Here is a 24761-nt window from a genome sequence, read left to right on the forward strand (position 1 = left end):
TAAAAAAAAAACGCGTCAATTTGTCACCCCGTTTAGTCGTGAAAGACGGACAAACAGACAAAGAGACAGACAGACACACACTTTCCCATTTATAATATTAGTACGGATAGAAGTAATACTATTTAGATGTTCCAGGCTTTTATGCGTAATAATCACGAGTTCTATGTCATTGACCCTTCTAGTACAATGTTAAAACAATAAATTTTATTGAACCATGCCTACTATTTGTTTGAGTAATCAAATGTTACCTTAAACATAAGAAGGCACATCAGAAGTACATCAGAAGTACTTACTTTCCTAGTAAGACAAAACTCAATCTAAAAGCACTTGTCTAAAGCGACAAAAGCCGCTAAGAAAAAATGTACAGTCTTTATTTTTTTCAAAACAAAGGAGTACTGGTTCGAATCATAACTTGTTCTTCATTTACATTGAGTTTACACTTCTTAAAAAATAAATGAGGTTTGCGCCTTATCAAAGGAATCTACATCTCAAATAAAATAATTTTCTCAAATAATTTAATTTGCTGGCAACAAAAGAAATGTTTTAACACTTTTTTTTGGTATTTGTGCCGGCTTAGCTATTTTTATTTTCATCTGGATTTATTAAAAGTTCTCAAATGATTGTAAATAAAGCTTCTAGTTCAGTTTAAGATGGGCCATCAATCGTGACTTGCGCGAGCGTATCTCGTAATCCAATAAGAGTTTTATTAAAAAACGTAGACTAAGGCCGCGATTCCTGCAGACATCTCCTTATTTTATATTTTAAGTTATACTTGTCATTTTCTTATCCGCCGAAAAGGAAAGAGACGGATGATTGACAACTGTTAATTTTAAAATGAATGAATAACCCGGGCGAATAAAATAGGCATCTCGTAGATGTACAACCTGTTTGACGTGTGCTGTCAACTTACTTAATTCTGTTGGGTTATTGGCCAATACATTTTAGGAGGGTATTTTTAAATTTGTGCCTAAAATTAAATAAAAATAAATAAAAAAATAAAAATATTTTATTATCGAACAACTAGATCCATTTGGTTAGTAACAAACTTAAGAACTATGTCAGTAAATTATCTTAAATATCGATAAGGTTCTATTAATCATACAGCCGATCAGTGGACAATCCCCACTGTCGGCTACCGCCCTCAGGACGCTGTTGCTGCTGTCGCGCAGTCTGCGCATCAATGATGCTGACTTCTTGCGTACAATAGCTTCAAAGCTGTCGATATCCGCTGATGCACTGCAGAAACGCGGCAGCCGCAACAACCGCCTGAATGCGTTATTATATTGAATTCTTAGGGCACTGTAGGCCTTCTTGGTATAATTGGTCCATAGGGTGCTGGAATAAAAGGACGTACTTACAGTAGGCTCTAAAAAGGGTTATTTTAAGTGTGTTCCATAAATTTATCAGGGCAAACTCTTTTGTAAAAATAATATAAAAAAATACTTGGAGACGTTTATTTAGTTTAGAGTTCTATAATAGAGTAATTTTAAAGCTAAGCTTAATTTATAATTATCTCATTTCTAAGTACATTGAAATACTGCTAACGGCGCAGACTCCGAACGTGGGATGTTTAATGTGCAATGTTGGCACCCGGATCAAACCATATCTCTCATAGTGAACGAGTGCCCTCTGCACCGGTTCCCAGGCCGAGCTGCACTGTGTGACGGATGCGGCAGAGCCTTGGTTAGGGGAGCTTCAGCTGGAAATATGATCCACGCAGGATATTTTATTTTTGTCTGCCATACGCAATTATTATTATTATTATTAATGTGTAATTATAGAGAAATCACGCCATATGTGCGTAGGCGTTAGCCTGCATAAGCCAGCATGTCAGCACTCTGTGGATCTATAACTAGGTACCATTTCCGCGAATAGTTTTCTTCATTTTTCCGTCAGCTAAATACTGGTATAAAGTTGCCTGGATTACGGCTGCAGCCTGAACGATCAGCCGAGTTTAAATTAAATAGGTTTTTCCTGAGCGCAAAATGTAATTCAATTTTCAGTTTGAATTTAAAATTCAATGGATAAGAGATTTTAAAACTATTCGATAATATTAATGTGCTTTCGTTTAGCTTCTTCTATCGTGTGGGTTGTGAGGTTAATTACGAATCTCATCAACACTGGTGTCAGGATTATTATTTAGCCGCCAAAGGCCCCTGACATGGCTCATATACTACTACTACTTACTTACTTACATCAGTAAGTAGTAATTGGGACCAACGGCTTAACGTGCCTTCCGAAGATCAAGTGATCAGCCTGTAATGTCCTAACCAAACTAGGGATCACAAAGTGATTTTTGTGATATGTCCCCACCGGGATTTGAACCCGGGACCTCCGGATCGTAAGCCCAACGCTCGACCACTGTCCACAGGCGCCGTCGTTTAGCAAAATATTGGGAGATATCTTTTATTAATAGTTTATTATTATACGTAGGTAGGTCTCTAATATTCACAAAAATACTTTATAGCTGTACTTACTACCACTAAATATTTTAGTTTGTGTTTTTGTGTAATATAAAGTACCTGTAGCAAATGATAAAATAGATCAAAATTATTACAATATTCCTCTACGGCTAAGTAATTGTATTGAATGCTTTCTTCTACGCAAACACAATATTCTTTAAATGAACACAAAATTTTACAACATAAAAAAATACGAATCCCTTCAATCAACTGAGGATAATATAATATGCCTTGAGAAATTCTACAAAGTTACAAAGTGAATTTTCGTTGCAGGTCTTCAATATAACGTAACTTTCTAACTAAGCAAATGCCCCGATTTGCTTAACAAATTATCCTACCCGTTCGGGTTAATCTTGTGAAAGCTAGCCTTAGACCATCCTTCTGGATTAATGACAGGGTTTCTTGAATATTTCATGATTAAGTTACTTACTTTTTTAAATGGTGCTAATAATTTATTAATGTAACACCCACGCTCTTGTCGGTGTATCATTCTTCATTTATATCTATCAAATGCCAATTCTTTCACTTCCTTATAAACCACGACGTTCAACTTCTCTTTAATCTGTTCCATGTAAGCTCTTCTTGGTTTTCCCCATCGTTTCTTTCCTTGTAGCTTCCCTTCTATGACGTTTTAAATAAATTCGTCGTGTCTTATTAAGTGTCAATCATCTTGCCTCTTCCGTCCTCAATAACTCAAAATGATGATGAATAATTTATTAGCACGTACATGTAAAAGGCATGTGTTATCTCGGTGTTTTGTTGTTCTGGATTTATGGTACTCAATTTAGTCGCCTTATAGAGAAAATCTCGCAAGAAAATCACTCAAAAGAAAAGGTTTTTTGAAAAGATTCACATTCTCATGTGATTTTTTTCAACGACTCTTGTATAATTTCGAGGTTCACCATCACTAATTTAAGAGTCACGCTCTTATCGGCGCAACATTCTCCATGCTATTTTTTAGAGAAAAATAGGGTAGTGGTCCGTCCCTCTTGTCTTCCGCCCCGCAGTACTCTGTCTGACGCGAGTGAGATGGCACCCAGAGTAGTCTATTTCAAAGCCGTACTAGGACTCCTGTCCTCCGCCTCTGAATAGTACTGACAGTTACTGCTGCCCTCTGTCAGGTTCCAGGTTACAGTTCCTGTGACGCACCCCTTCCATCCTGAATTGCCGTACCGATGGCTCCCATCTCCACCTCTGCAACCGTTGAGGTCTTTACCCGTATCCCTGGGCAAGGGTTCTACGTTATGCCCCGTAGATCTGGGTCCCTATCCGAACTCAGCCACCATCTCACTCCGTCCTACTAAAGTAAGAGGCGCCCACCCCCGCGGCAAGGACGCGCCGAACAGGAATTGCCCCAGTGAAGGGGAGAGAAGGTGACTCTGTCTCCCCTGAGGCCGGGTTAATGGTCTTGGTATGAGACAAAAACCAAAGATTATGTCAACAACAATTACGCCCGAACGTAAATGTTTAAAAAAGCGTTTATGTAGTTTTTATTATATATGTATAATATATCTTTATTTTTTTTATAATATACCTACAAACGCAACATTACTTCCAAATAATTCTGTCACTTGTAATCTTTTTCTCTGAATATTACGAATGTATGAAATGCTAGAATATTATTTTTCTTTATAGTATAACAAAGTTTCCGGCAGCGCCAATGAACCTCGCTCGCTTGTTAACTTAAGTTTACTATCTCGCGATTGAGCAAAGCTTCCTTATAAACAAGTGCTTTAAAGAATTTTTAAAAACAAATCAAGACTTGCCGCCACTTCGCATCACTAATAAAAGTGTATAGTTATGTATAAATGATGGTCACGTTCACTGGAAACCCACATTTCCAAGAAATGCATTTCGGAGGTACGTGACCTAACCTGTATTAGGGCTGGTTATCCTTTCGCGGGTTGGAAAGTCAGACAGGCAGTCGCTTTTGTAAAAAGCCGTACCTTTCAAAATCTTGTGTGAGTGTGATGTAATCTGATCCAGCTGGTTTCAACTACGGCGACTCCTAGCTTGTGGAATATATAACCTTACATTATCTTGTTGACAAAGATCTTCGCACATTGCGCGCATGTGTACACACCATTTAAATATGTATAATTGATTCTCGAGGGCTTTCAATTCATCGCGCTTGGCATCAAGCCGCCAAAATCACCAAATATTTAGATTAGTTAGTTATTAGTGAGGAAAATTCCTGCTTATAAATTTGGGAACCATTCTGAAAAAATACATGACACCCTGAGTTTGCTGATTCAGTCTAAGCCTTAGAGGAGTTGAGTGAGATAGCTCACGTATTCGCGCAACGAACCGAAATATACGCAACGTTTTTTGATAATAACACAAAGGCTGTTTGTTCTTTAATACTCTGAAGAAATGGCCTTTACTTCGTCAGGGCTTTAGGTAATCAAACAGCTCTTTGAAGGTGCTAGCGAAGTTAGATTTCTGGAAGAAAAATCTCGAATGAATAAATTGAGATCTGAAAACTTTTTGTTTTTCTTACATATTTTTAAGGTGACTGCTGAGGTTAGTGCTCGAAGACGATAAAGTCAAATGTAGTTTTTATATTTTATATTTTCAACAGCCGAGAGCTTTAGTTTCGACCAAATTGGACATTGAACCGAGCATTTAAAAAAGAAATATCGCTTTTCTAACATTAAAACAGTGTTGCAATGTTTCTAGTTGCAATTCTTTTAGTTCGAATAGTCTCTCAGTCCGTAAAGTCTGGCAAAAGATAAAATGGGTAAAAAATGTTTAACGCTTTTAGCTGCAATGGTACCTACCTACTTAGGTCGCGTATTAGATGGCAGCGGATAGCGGATAGGTGGCCACAGCGACCAAGGTATAGCCACACCCTGAGTGTCTGGACAAAACAAAGAGGATCCTGTAGAAGTTCCTAGCACAAACACTGCTTTTTCTAAAAGGCAATTCAGTAAAAGTGTCGCCTTGATATGCAATAGGCTCAATGCTTATTTGGAAATATATCCCAAAAATTACTATATAACCACGTGGCATGAGGCCAAAACCTACGATGAGATCGAATCATTACTTCAATAATAGTAGGTGATGGATTAAACACACACGCAGGCGCACACACTCACACACAGTAGTAATTAGATAAGATCAGAATAGACATATCTAAAAATATCAATGTAAAAATATCTAAATATGCCATAATCTATCATATGCCACTCAGATTATTAGATCTACCTGGGAGTGAAGAGCGATGCCTCCTAACACAGACTTTTGTTGTCTAAAAGGAGTAATCATCATGTAAAATAATATTGTAACTCTGTTTTAATTAATAAAGAAATTTTATTATTATTTTATTATTTATAAAATAATAATAAAATTTTGCTTCTATGCTGTTCTGGGAGCATATAAAAAACATAGAACACGTTCAGCTGCTTGTCTTCCCGGGCATGTCGTAAAAACCGACAGAGGGATTGTGTCCTCTAACATGATGGACTAATGTTATGGGCGATAGGCTGATCCCTTATCACCATAAGGTTCATCATATCCATCTTTGGACTTCGTATCAACAGTGGCTGCAAGTTGTCTTTGATTACTTGTGGCTCTGCCCACCCCATTAGGGATTACGGGCGTGAGTTTATGTATGTATGTATGTATGTATGTTTATTATTTATACAAATATTTCATTTCTAACGCGTAAATGCGTGAGAAACCGCGCTTGTCTATATTCTTTACCAACTTACTGTCATTAAAGACTAAAGTAAGGCCCAGAGAGGGTGAGGTAAATCTAGCTGCGATTGGTGCGGGGTGATGCTTATTAGAGGAGCTCGGTGGCGCAGCGGTAAACGCGCTCGGTCTGCGATTGTTGAAGTTAAGCAACTTTCACAAAGGCCGGTCATAGGATGGGTAACCACAAAAAAAAAGTTTTCATCTCGAGCTCCTCCGTGCTTCGGAAGGCACGTTAAGCCGTTGGTCCCGGCTGCAGTAGCAGTAGTTAATAACCATCAATCCGCACTGGGCCCGCGTGATGGTTTAAGGCCCGATCTCCCTATCCATCCATAGGGAAGGTCCGTGCCCCAGCAGTGGGGACGTTAATGGGCTGATGATGATACTTATTCTTTATACTGTGGTATAGTCATAGCCACCAACATTGTCAGATGTCCAGTACATAGCGAGACATAATTTTTAAACTGAAATTAAATGTATTGTCCGTGACGGACATTGTCCCGCTGTAAGCCCACTTCTCGGTGATTCGTTTGTGGTGAATTGTGTGTCCGAAAAAAATAAGTTGTTTTTGTTTTTCAAGGTTCTTTATTGGTAACAATAATCATAAATGTTGATTCACAAAACAAAGTCAGCGAGAAACAAAACATCAATTTAAATTAAAACGTTTTCGGGCTATGTAACCTTTAAAAAACTTATAAAAGAAAACACATAAATTGTATACATCTTTACGTACACTATACACTTCACTGTATAACTCACTATACACTTTATAATCAACTTGGACGACGATTATTTCTGCTTAGGTAATACTAGAAATTGACTACTTATAAGAAGAATGTTATTCTGTATTATGTACAATATCTTTTTATATTTTGTTTTCGATAAATTCTAATGCTAATTGCGCGGGTAACTTTACAACAAAAAAAAACAGTGATTCGTTTGTGCAATTTCGTGGTGAATTGTGTGTCCGAAAAAAATAAGTAGGTACCTAAATATATCAGGTTTTCATCCACCTAATTTATATTTAAAAAAATCATAGGTATAAAAGTGTCCCACATTCTTCGAATGAACTGAGGTTTTTAATTGAAAAAAAAAAAAAAAAACTAGAACTGCTAATAGTCGTCGCCGCCGCCATTCGCTCCGCTACATCGCTCGCTGTTCTCGTCTTTAAGTATTAGCCAGGCGGCTAAAGCACTAGGCCGATCGGCTGTAAATTACACAGTGAAAAACGAACGTCGAATGACTGCATCGTTTGCATCGTGGATATGGAATAATCGTTCTTCTAATTCCATTCTATTAGAGCGATGAGTTGTAATTGGGTCGTGTACTAGGTTCAAGATAAATTATGAAATTCTGATTACTAAATAAAGACACATCTAAAACTAACGAAAAACATTTTCTTTTTTCTATTAAACTTATTTATGAATTTTAATCAAGACAAACGTAATAATAAGTCCGACATTTTGTCACGTTTTTCTATGACGTCACAGAGTGCTTTTTCATACAAATTCCATAGTAATTTCGTGTTTTGACGTTTAGTAAAAAGTAACTGATTTGACTAGTTGGAAACTAGCCTATTGCGATGCATGACACCGTAGCGTCACACTATACGCGTAAGTGTGAGCGAGACAGGCAGTCTCCGCCCTCCCTCTTAGTCAGAGGGGGGGAGGATTGTTCCCGATACCAATTGGTGCGGGGCGGAGATTTGCCGTTTTATACGTAATGGTGGCGTCACCGATTCGTCATTAATAATGATATGTAATAATTATAACGTTATGCCATAATATGACGTGTTGCAGCTCCATCGTGACTCAATGTGAAATTTTAGTCAATTTCGATGATGGCCGTAACGAAACTAAAGCGATCACCCGTACAATAACTGACCGCTCCTGATCCTGAATGCTTAACTTCATTGTGTTATCAGTCGACAAGCTAAACAAGACCGCGGAATCATCTACCCTCGATCCGTCCTACATTCTTCAAATATTCTTACTTGTTCTTAGTCGTGCTTCGGAAGACACGTTAAGCCGTTGGTCCCGGTTACTACTTACTAATTACTACTTACTGTAAGTAAGTAGTCGTTAGGTGAGCCATGTCGTGGGCCTTTGGCGATTCAATAGTAATCCTGACACCAGGGTTGATAAGGTTGGTACTCCACCTCACAACCCACACGATAGAAGAAGAGTCCTTCTGAGGGTGGTCTCATTCGCTCACCCAAAGTGCATTTTTCCTGCCAAATAGTAAATACCATCTAAGGCAAATGTACAATAAAGTCACGTCAAAAAAAATCATCCTTCTCCAAGGATGTGCCGGAATACTGATAAATGTAACTCTTGAAGATGAAACACAAACACTGGTGGACACAAACATCGTTTCCTCGTGAATGCAGTTCTGCACTTTGAGTGCTCTACAGCCTTCGTACCGTAGTGCTCTAGGGCTAGTGTAGTGAAGTGAAGGCATTAGCTCCGCTTCGTTTGGCACACAGCTTGAAAGCCAAAGCGACGGGTGCCATAGAAAATATTGTGCCACAGACGCTAGCTCATATTATTAGTATCAACGTATTGGTCGAAGATTTTATTACAAACTAGCTTTTGCCCGCGACTTCGTCCGCGTGGCGTGTTATAAAATAGAGATCTTTGTGTGTGGTTAAGAAATGCTTAATTTACTTAATTTAACTTTATATTTACTAAGGTATGCATGCATGCTAGATTGAAAACATCTATCTTACGCGGTTTAGATTTTTTCATACAAATGTTTTGTCCTGTTGCAACTAAGCTTTAAGTTTACTAAGGTACCTGCATGCCAAATTTCAAGCGTCTAACTTAAGCGGTTTAGATTTTTCATACTAAAGGATTTTCCCGCTAATTCCCGTTCCCGTGGGAATTTCGGGAATTCCTTTCTTAGTGCACCTCTACGGTACCTAAGCTACGTCCCTTTGAAATTTCAAGTGCCTACGTTTAGCCGTTTAGGCTGTGCGTTGATATGTCAGTCAGTCAGTTTCTCCTTTTATAATTCCTGTAAATACCATCTAATTTTATTTTAAGTTATATCTGTCATTTTCTTATCCGCCGAAAAGGAAAGGGACGGGTAATTGACAAGCATAAAATTTATGGAACACACGTCAATTTTAAGCACAAATCTAAACCAACCGTCTAAAAATTTTACATCAGTCAATAACCCGACACATTCATTTACTCATTCTTCCTAAAATTAAGAGCTGTGAATCATCCGTCCCTTTCCTTTTCGACGGATATGAAAATGACGGATATAACTTAAAATAAAATTAGGCGGTGTCTGCAGGAATCGGGGCCATTGTGTGTATTGTGGGCCTTTCTTTGATTCTTGTGAACACTTTTTTTATACTGTAAAAATAATAACAATTATTCTTCATTATTGTTTAGATTTTGCATTTTGTAACCGAATAGGTTATTGCGTAATATTGCGAATGTAATCTCAACATCTTATACCGTAGTGCCGTACTTTATTCTTTATTGGTGCAATCATGTGTACAAAGGTTCTTAAAATAATTATTTAGCACTTACAACATGACACCCCGTCGGGGCACTGCAAATTTTCTTTCTTTGATATATCAAAAAAAAAATAGAAATAAAAATAGAAGTAACTCAATAATACAATATAAAATACAACAACAGCATTAGACATGATAACAAAGAGCATTTTAACTTAATTAAATGAATTTGTGGATCAAAATAATTATTTCGATTCTAAAAACTCCTGCGGATTATAATATTTTTTATTAATTAGGTAAGTTTTCAATTTTTGCACGAAGTCATTATATTTACTAATATCCGATATTTCTTTTTTAAGTAAGTAGCCGTTACATGAGTTACGTCAGAGGCCTTTGGCGGCTCAATAGTAACCCTGACACCAGGGTTGATGAGGTTGGTACTCCAACTCACAACCCACACGATAGGAGAAGATGCCGTAGTGACTTACATCGTAGTGTCTTTGGTTCAAAACCCAGCTCGGGCTCGACTTTATGAGTTTGAATTCATGCTTGAGTGCATAGTGAATTGATATCATTTGAATTCCTGGATATGTATCCTGTTAATGGCAATAGGCTTGACCTTCATTAATACACCTCTGCCTACCCCTTCGGGGGGTTTATTCCTCGTTCGTCCTGAAGTTTTGTCCCACATTCCAAAAAATTCTTATTCGTCCCATATCAATTTCGAAGTCTTGCTTCGTCCCAAATTATAAGTAGGTACTTTAAAGGTATAGTCAACAAAAAAGATTACTTACTTACTTATTTTTTTAAAGTTAAATACCAATAAAACAAGTCTTATCATTAAAATTTAAATCACTTTTATTATTCAGTATCACATTCAAAATCACAGAAATGTTATGTTATAATAATTTTAAATAAATACAGAACAGTCAGATCTATGAGAAACAATAATAAGGCAATATTTACAATTAAAAATATAAAAAAAAATATTTATTAAGTTTAATTATAATAAAATAATACGAGTAATATTTAAAATAATAGGTAATCCTTTTTTGCTGATTGTACAATATAGTAAGTTTGGCATATAAAAAAAAACATGGGCCGTATAAGGAATACAAAATGGGACGAAGTAGGAATAAAATATTTAAAATTATATTTTGGGACGAAGGAAGAATACTGTTCGGGACGACATAGGAATTTTTTATGTGGGACAAAACTCAGTGGGACAAACGAAGAATAAATCCTTCGGGGATACAGGCGTGAACTTATGTTATTTTGTGTGGATGAAAATAAATTACTAAGAAGAAAGAAAGTAGGTATCTACACGTCACCTAATGCGTTGTAGGTATAGCGAGAAAATAATAATTATTATATTCCATTACGTTTACTCTTACGACAAGTAGATGATAAGTACTGGGTGGTTAAAAAGGCAACATTCAAGCTTGGATGTCATCTAAAAAGCAATATAGCAATTTGACATTTGCGCATATAAAAGTAAGTGCGCAATGCAAACAAATTATAAATAGCAATATTGCTTTTATAGATGTGGCGTGGCGTTTTTAACCCCTTGTTTTATTTTTAAATTGTACATACTTTAAATTCTACATGTACCTAACATATTTCTTTTGCTGTGCCCAAAAGAGAGCCAAGTACAGTTTCAGTATTGCACTCGGAACTTTTTAAAGTCATATAGTCGATCAATCAATCAATCAAATATACTTTATTGCACACAACATACAAAACAAATTTACACAAATGGATGATAGACACAGTACAATCTGGCGGCCTTATTGCTAAGCAGCAATTTCAACTGAGAATATTATGTACCTATATAAAGAAAGCTAATCTATTCCTTTGTCTGTGTGCTGTAGTAAATGAACCGTGGGGGCTTGTCATACGCAGTCGGAGCAGTGCCGGCGGCAGAGTTATTTCCCTCACTTATTACTTTACAATCCAGGGCATTGATTTACCAGTACCCTAGAAACAGCGCTTAATACATAAATGCGCCTAAAACTTGGCGCTTGTTTAGCTATAAATTCGAACACAGCGGTATATACTTTCAATAAAATCGTGAATCGAGGGGAAATGGAAGACCAAGAAGAGCTTACGTGGAACAGATTAAAGAAAAGGTTAACTGAAAATGCTACACCGACAAGAGCGTGGCTCTTAAATTGATCATGATGAAAATCGTGTCAAATTAAGAAAGCACGCGCGTGGTGCTTCGTAACGCGGTTGGGTTATACTGCGACTCGGATTGACCGGGAGTACTTGTTTTAGTGTATTTTAAACTAAAATAATGTTTTTTATAAGTTTTACTGCGAAAATTAAAACGTTTATACTATTATAACATGGACTATGATAAATGTATATTATTTTGTAAACAAATAAAATATATTTGATTGTTATCCTATTCAGAATCACATTTATTTATGAAACTTCCATTTCGATTTTATTGCAATTTAAGATTATTGAGTAACCCTAGTATTCGTTACTTCGTGGTTCTAGAATGATTTATACCTCGTAGTTATTTGCTGAGAGGCTTCCATAAATCATAATATTGGCGTCGCTCTAGATTTGAGATTTAGGAGCGGTACTATGGTTATTATGATTGTCACTAGGCATAGATTTATAATCGACCTTACTACTCTAACAGACGAGGTATTAAGAGAGGAGACCATAAAGAAAATAATATTAAGCAGCTTAATATTTTGTTACATCAGTTTTTAAGGTCGCCTAGGTCCCTGATGATTGGACACCTAATAAGACACGACGAATTTATTAAAAACATCATAGAAGGAAAGTTAGAAAAAAGAGCTTACATGGAACAGATTAAAGAAAAGGTTAACGTCGTGTCTTATAGGGATGTCAAGGAATTGGCCTTTGATAGACTGGAATTGAAAATGCTACACCGACAAGAGCGTGGCTCTTAAACTGATGATGATGAGGTCCTTATGGTGAGATTTTTCTTGCAGGTAATTTTTCTCGGCTATACAGGTTGAAAAGCTGCAGTAATTTTAGATGGATGAAACGTTTGAGTCCGTTTAAACAAGTTTATATACCTGTAAAAAGATTACTACCTATCTTATTACTATTTTGAATTTGAATTTAAGACGGGGGCAAAAATACCGTTTTTGGTCTACTTGGTTGCAAATTCCACTTGATATTAATTCAGAATCATGGTCTGAATCATCCCCTTCAATGTTCGGTCCATGTCACTAACACCCTGTACACCGAGTACTAATAATGTATACAGTACGTTACCATATCACATTAACTTTTTTGACTAATTAAACCGTAAGTCTCATTAAATGTCAAATATGACAGTGCAACAAGGTTCTAAAGTGGGTACATGATATTACTTATGACTCTATAATATACTTTTTGCGCTCTTGCATGGTACGTATGACAGCTGTCAGAATAGTACATTTTCTTTGTATCTCTTTTGCACTAGGCTGTAGTCTATATTTCTGTCCTTTTGTAACATGCTAGAGCGCAAATAGTATAGGAATTCAGGCGTGACTTTGAGTATTTCAATTTTATGCAAGCTACTATGACTTCATGACCTCATAAAGTACGAGATATAGTGTGTGGTTGAGTCTCGGTATCTAAGTACATACAACGCAACGTAAAATGTGCTTGATTAAAACTAAACGAGGCACGGCTGCTTCTAACAATATTCGTATAATCAAAAGCCACTATCTGAAGGTTGCTTGCATAAGGGACCTGGAAACTATGAATATATGCTATCTTAATGCTTCAAGGGTGTTATTATCCATTTACATGCGTGGTTAGCGGCCTGGGTGAATTTACGACTATTGTATTATAATCAATAGCCTTACCTCTTCGTGCGATATGTACTACAAGGTGTCTTATTCTTGCAAAGTAATAAATTAACTGGTTGCACTTAAGACCTCCTGGTTACATGTCGTTTCTGTAATAGACCAAAAACATACATTTTATAATTATGACACTAATGGTTCATAATTTCACCACTGTTTCCAAAAAAATCGGTGGGCTCAGTGACTGCAGTTTTGCTCTTTGATTGTACATAAGATCACGCCTATTTTCCATTAGAGTACGCAGAGACTTCTAGACTGTGACTAATCTCGAAAACCACTGAATTACTTTGCATTCGGTGCATGAGTGTAAAAGTAGGCTAAAGTTGTCTTGTGATTGTTTGTGGCTCTACCCACCTCATAAGGGTTTACAAGCGTGAGTCCATGTATGTATGTATACAAATATACAATTAGCTACTTGATAGTTGTAACAATAAAATATGATTATATGTCGGATATTATGGTAGTTTATCATTTGACTATAATTATCCGATAGTTCTTGTTTTGTTAAGTTCATTTTTAAATATTTTATTTTTACAAAATAAGAATGCGTGTTTTACCTGTATATTACAAGACCTGAAACACGGGCGGCCATGATTGAGCTTCGTGTGACGTCACATTTCACAAAATAAACAAAAACTATCTCTCAGGTTTCAAGTAGGTACTGTTTGATAGTTTCTGTGCTCGGTGAAATGTAACGTCACTGGGTGTCACGTGACCAGACCGTTTTCGCTCAATTTAAAATAATTGAAGAAAAATAAGTTTTTTTCTATTATTTAAAGATTTTTCGAGAAAATAACATATTTTATGAGGTATAAATTAAGCGTGTGTAATTTTTAAAATACTTCTTCAAAAACTGTCAAGTAGCCAATTAGTGTATCTACCGACCGGGATCGTGGGCCATTATGAGCAGTCTTTTGATAAGGAACAACTTGCGAGAAAAAATGACTAGCAAAACCGCTTTCTGCAAAATCGTTATTTTCCGCAACTATGGAACTGCTTTATCAGCAAGCCACATTAAAACAAGCATTAGCTAGTATACAAAGAAAACGTCAACGTCAATCCCTTTATCCCCTAAAAGTGAATTAAGAAAAATACGACATAAGCAAGTGACACAGTGAAAGCGGGTTAAGTACTTAAGACCCTTTTAGCATCAATGGATTTTTTCGTCAACGAAAATAAGTAGCGTACCGTCAAACATTATGTACGGCATTACAGCGTGCTTTTATAGAATTAAGCAATTTTGTGTTATTATCTCTCATTCTTTTCGTGTGGGTAAGGTCGATGATTGGTCTCACCAACTTTGCTGTGCTGTATAGTAGTTACTTTCGGTTAGTGTAATATAAAGGGCCCTATCTCACTAAGGAAACACGGTTGCGCCACCAACAAATGCGGTTGAATGAGGGGTTCCTCACCTGGTTGCGTTACCAACATGTCGGTAACCTAATTCCGAATATATTTCCCGCTGGCGGCATAGCCACGGACTTCTAGTGAGATATGGCCCATAATGGTTGTATTGACTGATTTTAGCAAACACCTGTTTATTTAAAATTGTACCTGCATTTTTTATCCGCCAAAAAATAAAAGAGACGGCTAATCGACGAGTTTATGGAACACACCATGAATACAGGTCAATTTTAGAAATCTAAAACCAGCGGGATACCTATTTTATTCGTCTCGGTTATTGTATAATTAATTACAAAATTACTAAACAGCACAGTTTTCGCGACGACTTGTAATTTTATGTATATTCTCCACATAATATGATTTTATATATAATAATTTATAAAATATTGTTTTCTGTAATGTATTATATTAACTGATTGATTATTATTTATTGTTAGACAAACATGAAATGAAAAATGAATTTTAAAATTACCAACTGACAATCAGCCGTCCCTTTCATATTCAACGGTAAAGAAAATGACAGGTATAACTTAAAATAAGGTAAGGTGTCTGCTCGAATCAGCAGTTGTATTGGCTACATAAAAAGTTTAAAACAGTTTTTGTATTTATTTAATCTGATAGAAAATATTGTTCATTTTTTATTGAAAGCAATAAAATTCTTCGTTAATTATTTAAATGGCTTTTTTGAATAAATAGTGATAGACTTCACTAGAGTCACGCAAGTCAGTAATTAGGAACAAAGAAAATATAAATAAAGAATATCAGCGTCGGGGCTCGCGCCGCGGCTTATGCTGAGTGAGGCCCTTTTATAAAGGACATCACCATTGTTTCCCACTCCATACACTTTATTACAATTTGTCCTAATGTTTACTGTCTATTTAATTTGTACTCTCTTGTGTAACTTGCTTTTCTTGCGTGTTTTGATTGTAAGTTATGTGTTATTCCGTGTGTTGTTTTATATTTGTTACAGTGGTATCCCTTTATAATAAACGTATCTTTCTTTCTTTCATAAAGACCCATTTTCAGTCAGGCTCCGAAGCGTTCACTTGAATCGAAGAGGGAATACAAAAATCACTGTCTTGCTAGGTACTTTTACTATTGAAACTGAACAGAAGCTTCGAAAAATAAGACAATATAATATATACGTATTATTAACTAAACTATGAACGTCGAAATATACCATTTTAGGACGTTTTAATAGGGCCTACACTTATCAAAAGTTTAGAAAAATTGATAAATAATAAATACCAGTGGGTTTTACCAATCTTAAAATTTATTGCATGGGTGCCGAGACAGACCTCTGTGGTTTAACGGCATCATTCAAACCATGCATTTAGATTAAGGATATAATGAAAAAAAAACTAAAATTATTACCAACAGTCGCTTTAGTGATGAAATAGTTTCTATAATTGTCTGGGGGGTTATAATGGCCACATCAATTCTTACTTACTTACTTTTATACGCGTAAAAGTCAGTTTGCAATATTGCTCTCTTAGATGAATTGCTTCGATGTGGCACTTCATTAAAATATCATGAATAACTTATTTAATAGAATGGTAAAATAAAATATACATGATGTTAGTGACATCGTAACGAAAATTTTGAGGGATGATCCAAACCATAATTCTGAGTTTATATCAAGTGGAATTTTCCGTCGCAAAAGTATGAAACTGAAAATAATTAAAAATCACTAAAATTTTCATGAATTTTCCGACACGAAATTCCACTAGATATCAACTCAGAATCGTGGTCTGAATCATCCCCCTTAGTATTCGTTACGTTGTCACTAACACCCTGTATTTACATATCTTTGGATATGAAAGGAAACCTTTCCTCATAAAATGGAGCTTCAATTTCACGAGGCAATCCGAAACAAAATTGTACGAGTAAGTTTGGTTTCCGCACAGATATATATTATTGTATCACAGGTATATTTTGCTTCAAAGGTGCAATTTAGAATGGTGAAACTAAAGATTGTCACTGCCTCAGGGTTTTCCTTTGAGTTTACATGGGAACGTAACAACTCTAACCCACTCGTCATACCTTTACACCCCTGAGGTTTGTGTGTATATATTTACGTAAGATATTGTCAATTCTACTATCATAAAGAATGATACCTACTACGCGCTACGCATATAACGTAACTCTCCGCACCGCACTAATTTGTATAGGGTGTCGAGCTAGATTTCCTCACCCCCTCTGGTTCTTACTTAAGTTTTAAAAGGCCCCGCGCGGAATATCTGTTTCGCTATCGTATGAAGCCTCGTACGTACATCAATACAAATAATGATTACAAAGTTGTAACCCTATGAAAGTATACATACAGGCGAATATAATGTATCTCAATACATTCCGTCCTGCCTTGCCGTACCGATGGCTCCCATTTCCGCCTCTGCAACCTTTGAGGTCTTTACCCGTATTCCTGGGCAAGGATTCTACGTTATATCCCGTAGGTCTGGGTCTCTACCCGAACTCAGCCACCATCTCACTCCGGCTTACTGAAGTAAGAGGCACCCACCGCCGCCGGCAAGGAAGCGTCGAATAGGATTTGCCCCAGAGGAGGGCAGAGAAGATGACCCAAAGGCTAATATATTATATAATAAATAATATTTTTTATACCGTTATATAATATTTAACAATATTTATCTATTTTTTTTATATACAGTATTTTGAAATGAAATCACCACTTACAAATACTATTGATAATTTGGCTCTTTGGAGTTTATTAGTCGTGTAAAGGAGAGAGGCCATGAATGCCTTTATAACCTTCTCTTTGTGAGCGACGTTGTTGTGAATGTGACGAAAAAGTCTATAAGAAAATGCAACCACGTTCAAGGCGAACCTTTGAAAAAAGGTATATTAAAAGCGTGGGATGTCTATAGACAGATCGGCAATAACGTACGATACGGCGGCCCAAAACGCGGCGCTATCTATGACGTCTTCTTTATTTTGCACGTCCATTGTATCCGCTTCAGAATGATGGAAGTAAAAGTAGCGTTCATTTTTATTCATAAGCGATGCTCCAGGCACTCCTTGCTTGATTATCAACACAATATCAGAGCCGGGTCCATCACTTTTTTCTACTTTATCGACTGGTGAAAACAACTTCAATACCTCCTGTATTACGCAAACTGTTTGATTGGAACCACCTACAATTAGTCCTTCAGGACTAAATGTGCCTTCGTCTGATTCCATTATAAAATCGATATCATTTAGTTCGTGCTTATGTTTATCTAAATATGCCGCCGCTCCGACTAAGCCAGGTTCCTCTGCAGTCCATAATATTGCACGAACGGTTCTCTTAGGTTTTAAACCCAAACGGTTAAGTAGCACTGGAGCAAACCAGCTAATGAACATACCACCTCCGTCATCCATAGCACCTTCACCTACATCCCAGCTGTCAATATGCCCTGAGACAATCACAAGTTTATTCGGTTCTGATTTTCCTTTTAAATCTACCAGAGTGTTTCTAGATTTCTTAATATCAAACGTGTTTGACATTTTGATAGTTATTACAATCTTTTCTCCTTCTTTTTGTAGTCTTTCAAGTAAGTGTGCATCTTCTACTGTGATTGCTGCTGTTGGTATCTTTATGACGTTGTCTCCATAAAATTGAGCACCAGTATGGAGTGTGTATAGAGAATAAGGAGTGATACTTCTAACTAAGGTTGCGACAGCGCCTTTCATGGCAGCTTTGGTAGCTCCTTGAGATCTGTATGCTACAGTTACACCATAACTAACATAAGGCGGATTGAACACTACAATTTTTCCCTTCACTGATTCGTCATTCATTTTTTCAAGTTCAGTAAAACTCTTAACAACTATAGCTTCAGCTGTTATGCCTTCTGGTGGTGTTGGTACACTGCTACCGAAGCCAAGTATAGCAATGTGTTTTTTTCGAGGACTTGACATAAACGCTGTTTCTTCTCCTCGCACCCAGTGCGGTGCCTGTAAATAAAATAAAGCAAGGGAAATGTGAATGAATGAACTACTGACATTAATTTTCAATTGGAAGGATTTAATTGAAAAAATAATCATAATGTCCAAAAAACTAACTAAAACAGGAAAACAAGATGACATATGAAAATGTGCATTAGATGGTACACACTGTTTTCGGTATTAGTTAGTTTTTCGGTGAACTGAATTGTAATTCAAATCAAAATCAAATCAAATCAAATATACTTTATTGCACAGAACTAAAATCCCCTAATTAAATTGCAGTGATACAATTAAACTTAAAACGAACCCCCAAAAACAACCATGGAAATGGTAGGTTTTGGTCTTCTTGCTATGGCAGTTAAAATTTATAATAAGACTCCAAATGCGCTACATGAAAATTTGAATATAAAAAGTTAAAAATTAACTTAAGAAAGTTCCTAATTGAGAAAAGTTTTTACACGCTGCAAGAGTATTTCTACCTACGTAAGTGTTGCAAATTTCTTTCCTTTTTTTGACGTGACTTATTGTAGATTTGCCGCAGATGGCATTAACTACTTGGCCGGACAAATGGGGAGCACTGAAGGCTCTCACCCAGTAGCAAATTATAGAGATGTCATATGGTTTTTAATATTTTTATTCCTTTTCTTTGATTAATTTTGTTTGATGTTAGCTTGACTTAGGAACGCTGAAAATTGCATATGGAAAAAGTTAATAAACCTTTGAAGTTGGCAAAAAGGGAATACTCACATCAACTTCTTCAGTAGTAACGTCATTTAGACCATATGAATGAGTCATGTTGATCATGTGGTCGATAGCATGCTCCAGATTATCACTTCCTGATAGACGAGCACCGAACTTGTCAATAAAACGTGTGTATCTGAAAAAAATTACTTATAAATTTACATACATACATGAATACAGAAATCCTTCATATCCCTGTTAAGAGCGTAATGTGACGGCTGGGCCTCTAAATCAACGAATTCGTTTCGATCATATTTGGATCGGATCCATATTTGGATTTGGATCGTCATGTTTGGATCATAGGTACAGTCATGTACCCACTTTAGAACCCAGTCGCACTATCATATTTGTCATTTAATGAGGCTTATGCTTTAATTTGTCAGAAAAGTTAATGTGACATGGTTGCAAAGTGTATACATATTAGTACTTGTGACCGTACTTGACTTCGCGCTTTTCCTGCATTTGTTCCTGGTTAATAGCAAGGGAGTCTCGAAATTATTTTTCTGTTTTGTGGATTGTGAGCCCTAATTATCGTCCTCATCAAACCTGACCTATTAGGCTTAATCATAGATGGTGAGGAGTGTTTATAAGTATATGATTATAATGCATGTACCTGTATGATGCTATTTTATTTTATTTTGTTTGGGGAGCTTACAGCTTAATTCACACAATGTTACACTTAGTAGTAAGTAAATAAAGGCCAATTACAAGCTACCACAAATAAATGAAAAAGAGTTAAGAGTTAGAGTTAGTTGTTGTTATGTTTATTAGGAGGATAATAGGATTGAAATTATGTAGGTATACACAAAACTTACTCACTCTTCGTACATTTCTTTCCCCGTTGTATTTTTAATATTGTCCATTATTAATTTTGTCACATCCTTATACGATTGAATTTCACGTATCAATTCAGGTTTCAGAACACAACCTTCATCATTATATCTGTTTATTACAACACTTGCACTACAATTATTACTTAATAACAGTCCTAATAAAACTAAAGTCACTAATAATTCCATTTTGAAGTCAATACTTAGGTTCAAGCTATGCAATACTAAAAACAAAGAGAGAGAAACGTTATCACCAAATTATTTAGATTACGAGAGTTGAGAGGTCATATGATTGATAACGGCCCTAGGAAATGAGCCAATAATTAAACTCTTTATTGTACACATTAATATAGTTGATAATGATAAAAATAAAAATTAGATGCAAAAGGTGAACTTTATAAGTTCCAGCCAACTCCGAATGGTGTAAGAGGTTGATAAAAGTGGGAAGGCACAAAGTGCACAAAAACATACATACGTACAAATATATACATTATATATAAATAAACACATAAGTCATACAGAATATAAATATTATTATTATATTAATAAAATATAACATAAATAATAGGTACATATATATTAGGCATTATGTTATATGAAAGTATTGTGCTTTGAAAGAAGCAACTGATGGACGTCTAATATTTAATAATAATACAGATTTTATCAAAACATGTACGACTGCGCGTCCAACTTTGCTAGTATACAAATAGTGCGGCATTTTATTTACATAATTTGCACTTAAATATAAACACATCTACAAACATAATGCTCTCGCATGTTATTGTTGGAATAGTTACCCACCGTAAAATTATAACAATTTGAATACACAAATACCGATTGATATAACAACCACTGCCCTATAGTGAAGTGAACATCATATTCAGATGTGGTATTTGTAAACAAAACCTCGCTTTAGACATACTAGTTTACGTCCAGGTAAAAAGTGAACTCATTTTATACTGAATTATTTTTTTGATATCAAAGTTTTGATGAATTAAATCACATCGAATTGTAATTTTTTTAAAAGCCCTTAAGTAGTTTTCACGACTATATAATTATTATGTACACACTTAAGAGGTGAGCACAGCCATAATAAATCAGAGGGGTTAAAAAGGCCACATCGAAGCAATTCATCAAAAAAAGCAATATTGCTATTGGACATTAGTTTGCATTGCGCACTTACTTTTATATGCGCAAATGACAAAAAAACAATATTGTTTTCTTTATTTAGATAAATTACTTAGACGTGACCTTTTAAGCCCCTAGGAGACATCTTGATGATTCTATGCTAGACTACGAGCGAATATAAACATTAAACATAGAATTCGTTTAACTGCTTAAATCATGCCCTGTTTTTTTTATTCCAAATACTTAAATAAATTTCATTTATATAAATTTAACTCATGTGTATTGTTAGATTGGTAAATTATAAAGTTTTATTACAATATTATAAAAAAAAAAAATATTCATAACATTACGATGACAATTATTCATTACAATTCTATACAAAAAATATAAATAAAATTATGTAAAATTAACAATTTAATGTGTTCTAACAAAAATAATTAGTAGTACTTAATTAGTATTTGTCGATTGTAACTTTTATGTCGATAGTATTGGTAGCTATTCGATAGTATCGATTGCTGAGTGACGATAATATCGACCTATCGATAATGAACTATCGACAACAGTAACAATAGTGTAGCAGATAACCTAATATGTACTCAAATAATTCATTTTAAGCTCTCTTTGTCTTCTTTCTGGCGAGATGGCTCTCTTATTTATCGTCACCGGACAATATCGGGATGTAGTTTCGCATTACCGATCATTGATTCAAGTTCATTCTTCTATAAATTTTCATACCAATGATCAGTAAGTACAAAATTTTCCATGTGTGCATAAACCTTTTACAAAGACACAGATGCGTAAATATGAACTCTATTGAAATTCACGTCACGTTCAGAAATTTTAGTCACGCCGTTTGAAATGAAGGCGTGAGGAATTGAAGTTATTTTGCAATGAAAAATCAACCAGAATCACTCTTATTTTCTCTCACTACGATAACATCAGTGACCTTTAAAGTAAGTACTTAATCATATTTTCTTTTGCTATTTTTTTAAGAACGTGAGCCCAAATTTGTATTCAACGTAACACTTTGATAAAAATGTGATAAAAGTAAAAGGTATTAAAAAGACCTTATAAACTATTGCTGCGATTTCATTTTGGGAATATGAATATTAATATTGAGGGCCCTGGCTTATTAGGACATAAAAGTGGTGGCGAATCACAGTCGCGCCTACGATATATAATATATTTCATATATTAGTATACAATATATTATTAATATAATATATTATGCAGTTGTACATTATAATCGCTACATCAACTGGTGTCTTGGTTGTTGCTGCATACATTTTGGTGACGCAACCATGGCGTCCTAGTAAGATATCGCCCTGAGGTTTACGACTCATTATGTAAGGTGAGTTATGCATGTATTAAGCCAAATTATATATCTTTTACTTTTCTAAACAGATAATCTACAACGTACCTCGTTATTTTTTTAAATTAATTTGCCCAATTGCGCCATTTTTTCTTGTCCCAAAACGTTAATGAGATAAGTCACGTAAAACTCATTTGTTTCACGAATTAACTGCCTACTTAAGAATATTTATATAAATAGATAAGGTTATTTCACAGGTAGAGATAGGGCAACACGGGCCTCCGCGAACCGGAGCAGGTAGGTAATTATCCCATTCAAACTACAGAGGATTGTAATTTTCTGTATATTTTCTGTATATAGGGTGTTAACGACATCGTAACGAAGACTTTGAGGGATGATTCAGGCCATGATACTGAGTTGATATCAAATGGAATCTGAACCGGCGTGCGTGTATGAATCGTTACATACACGCACGCCGGTTCAGAGTAGATCATACTAAACATTTTCTAAGGACATTTTCAATTTGGTCACTGTCCTTCTAGGTCTTCCTTTGCCAGCCCAACCAACATTCGCTTTATATACTTAATTCAGATTGGCTGCAAATGGCATAAACTACTTGGCCAGACAAATGGGAAGCGCTGAGGGTTCTTACACGATGAGACAACAGGCCTGTGGGTGCCTAGTGATAAACCAGCTTGTCCTTTGCAAGGTTTCGTTAACAAAAGTCACATCCGAATATAATTTTCCAAAAAGGCGTTTGCGTTGTGTTCCCTATAAGGCAACGATATATGGGCGTGCAGGTATGTTATACACTCACGATCCTAAATATAAAATAAAATATATTTTTGTTTTTTTTGTTCTGCTTGTTTTTTTATTTTTGGTTCATGGAGAATTCTACACCGACAAGAGTGTGTTTTTTTTAATTAATGATTGTTTTTTTTTCTTTTTAACAAAGTTTGTTATGCCAGCCCTATCGATCAAGACTGTCTAAAACTGATCAAAAAACTTATTTAGTTCATGGTATAAGAAGACCAGGGTGGTTAAAAACGCCACATCGAAGCAATTCATCTAAGAAAGCAATATTGCAATTTGACATTTGCGCATATAAAAGTATGTACGCAATGCAAACAAATGTTAAATAGCAATATTGCTTTTTAGATGAATTGCTTCGATGTGGCCATTTTAACCCCCCAGGTATGCTCTATCCTACGACAAGCCGCCATTGCTAGCACATTGATGACGTAAGTGTTACCATTCAAGGAATCTCCAACATTCCAAGGACGTAAATTTTATTATTGAAAATTAAGTGAATTAGGAACTGACTAAAGTATTTAATCACATACTTTAGTCAGTAATTCACTTAATACTTGTCACATATTTAAAAATTATTAAAACTGTACGTGAATCTTTTACTAAAAGTACAAAATTTCCTTGCAAAGGAAATTTAGAACATTGGACGTGTGTAATTTATTTTTTACGAAATGGCAACGCAGGGTCGGATGACGTCAGCTGGGCTAACCTTGAAATGCTAGCTGTCAGTTTTGAGCAAACCTGGTCTTCTTATACCATGATTTAGTTCATACCCCGACCCACAACAGCCTAAGATGTGATGCTGTTGTGAATGAAAGCATAAATCAAATATGATTCTCTGCTCGAAGGCTTTGATGATATCTTTTATGTGTTTTTTGTAATACCTAGGTGATACATAAATGATCGTATTATATGTCTTTATATCCCAGTCCAAACGTCCAGGTTAATTATGTGTAGGTATAGATAACAATAATCAGACGAAAAACCACAGCATAGAGCATGCATTACACTGACACACACAATGACACAATTCAGAGAATGCTAATGGACTGTGGCCGCGGGACGTGGGCCATCATATTGTTACGAGCATTCAATAGGTACCTACACAGAACTAGATACATCTAGACACTA

At 35.7% G+C, this 24761-nt stretch overlaps 2 protein-coding genes across 5 annotated transcripts in view; both read right to left on the bottom strand.

The window, feature by feature from the left end:
- The window catches only part of LOC126366244 (solute carrier family 22 member 3-like), a 402182-nt gene that overhangs the window by 64369 nt on the left and 313052 nt on the right, over nucleotides 1–24761 (bottom strand). The window lies entirely within an intron of this gene.
- LOC126366271 (carboxypeptidase Q-like) lies at nucleotides 17577–24658 on the bottom strand. 3 transcript variants are annotated; one of them, XM_050009348.1, is made up of 4 exons: nucleotides 24515–24658; nucleotides 20370–20604; nucleotides 19557–19686; nucleotides 17577–18818 (listed from the first exon to the last, which is right to left on the bottom strand). In XM_050009348.1, the coding sequence occupies exons 1-4, from the start codon at nucleotides 24525–24527 to the stop codon at nucleotides 17730–17732; spliced, it is 1467 nt and encodes a 488-aa protein (XP_049865305.1). In that variant the 5' UTR covers nucleotides 24528–24658; the 3' UTR covers nucleotides 17577–17729. The 3 variants fall into 3 exon arrangements, with proteins under 3 accessions (XP_049865305.1, XP_049865306.1, XP_049865304.1); XM_050009349.1 differs by having other exon boundaries at nucleotides 20366–20604; XM_050009347.1 differs by having other exon boundaries at nucleotides 24610–24626.

This window comes from Pectinophora gossypiella, chromosome 4 (genome assembly GCF_024362695.1).
Source record: "Pectinophora gossypiella chromosome 4, ilPecGoss1.1, whole genome shotgun sequence".
Lineage (NCBI taxonomy): Eukaryota > Metazoa > Arthropoda > Insecta > Lepidoptera > Gelechiidae > Pectinophora > Pectinophora gossypiella.

Bases quoted from the DNA above. Each gene is read 5' to 3' on its own strand.
- LOC126366271 (XM_050009348.1), bottom strand. The intron at 19,687-20,369 runs GTGAGTAAGTTT...AATTTTTTTCAG, and splicing joins GGGAAAGAAATGTACGAAGA to ATACACACGTTTTATTGACA. The intron at 18,819-19,556 runs GTGAGTATTCCC...TTTTATTTACAG, and splicing joins TTACTACTGAAGAAGTTGAT to GCACCGCACTGGGTGCGAGG.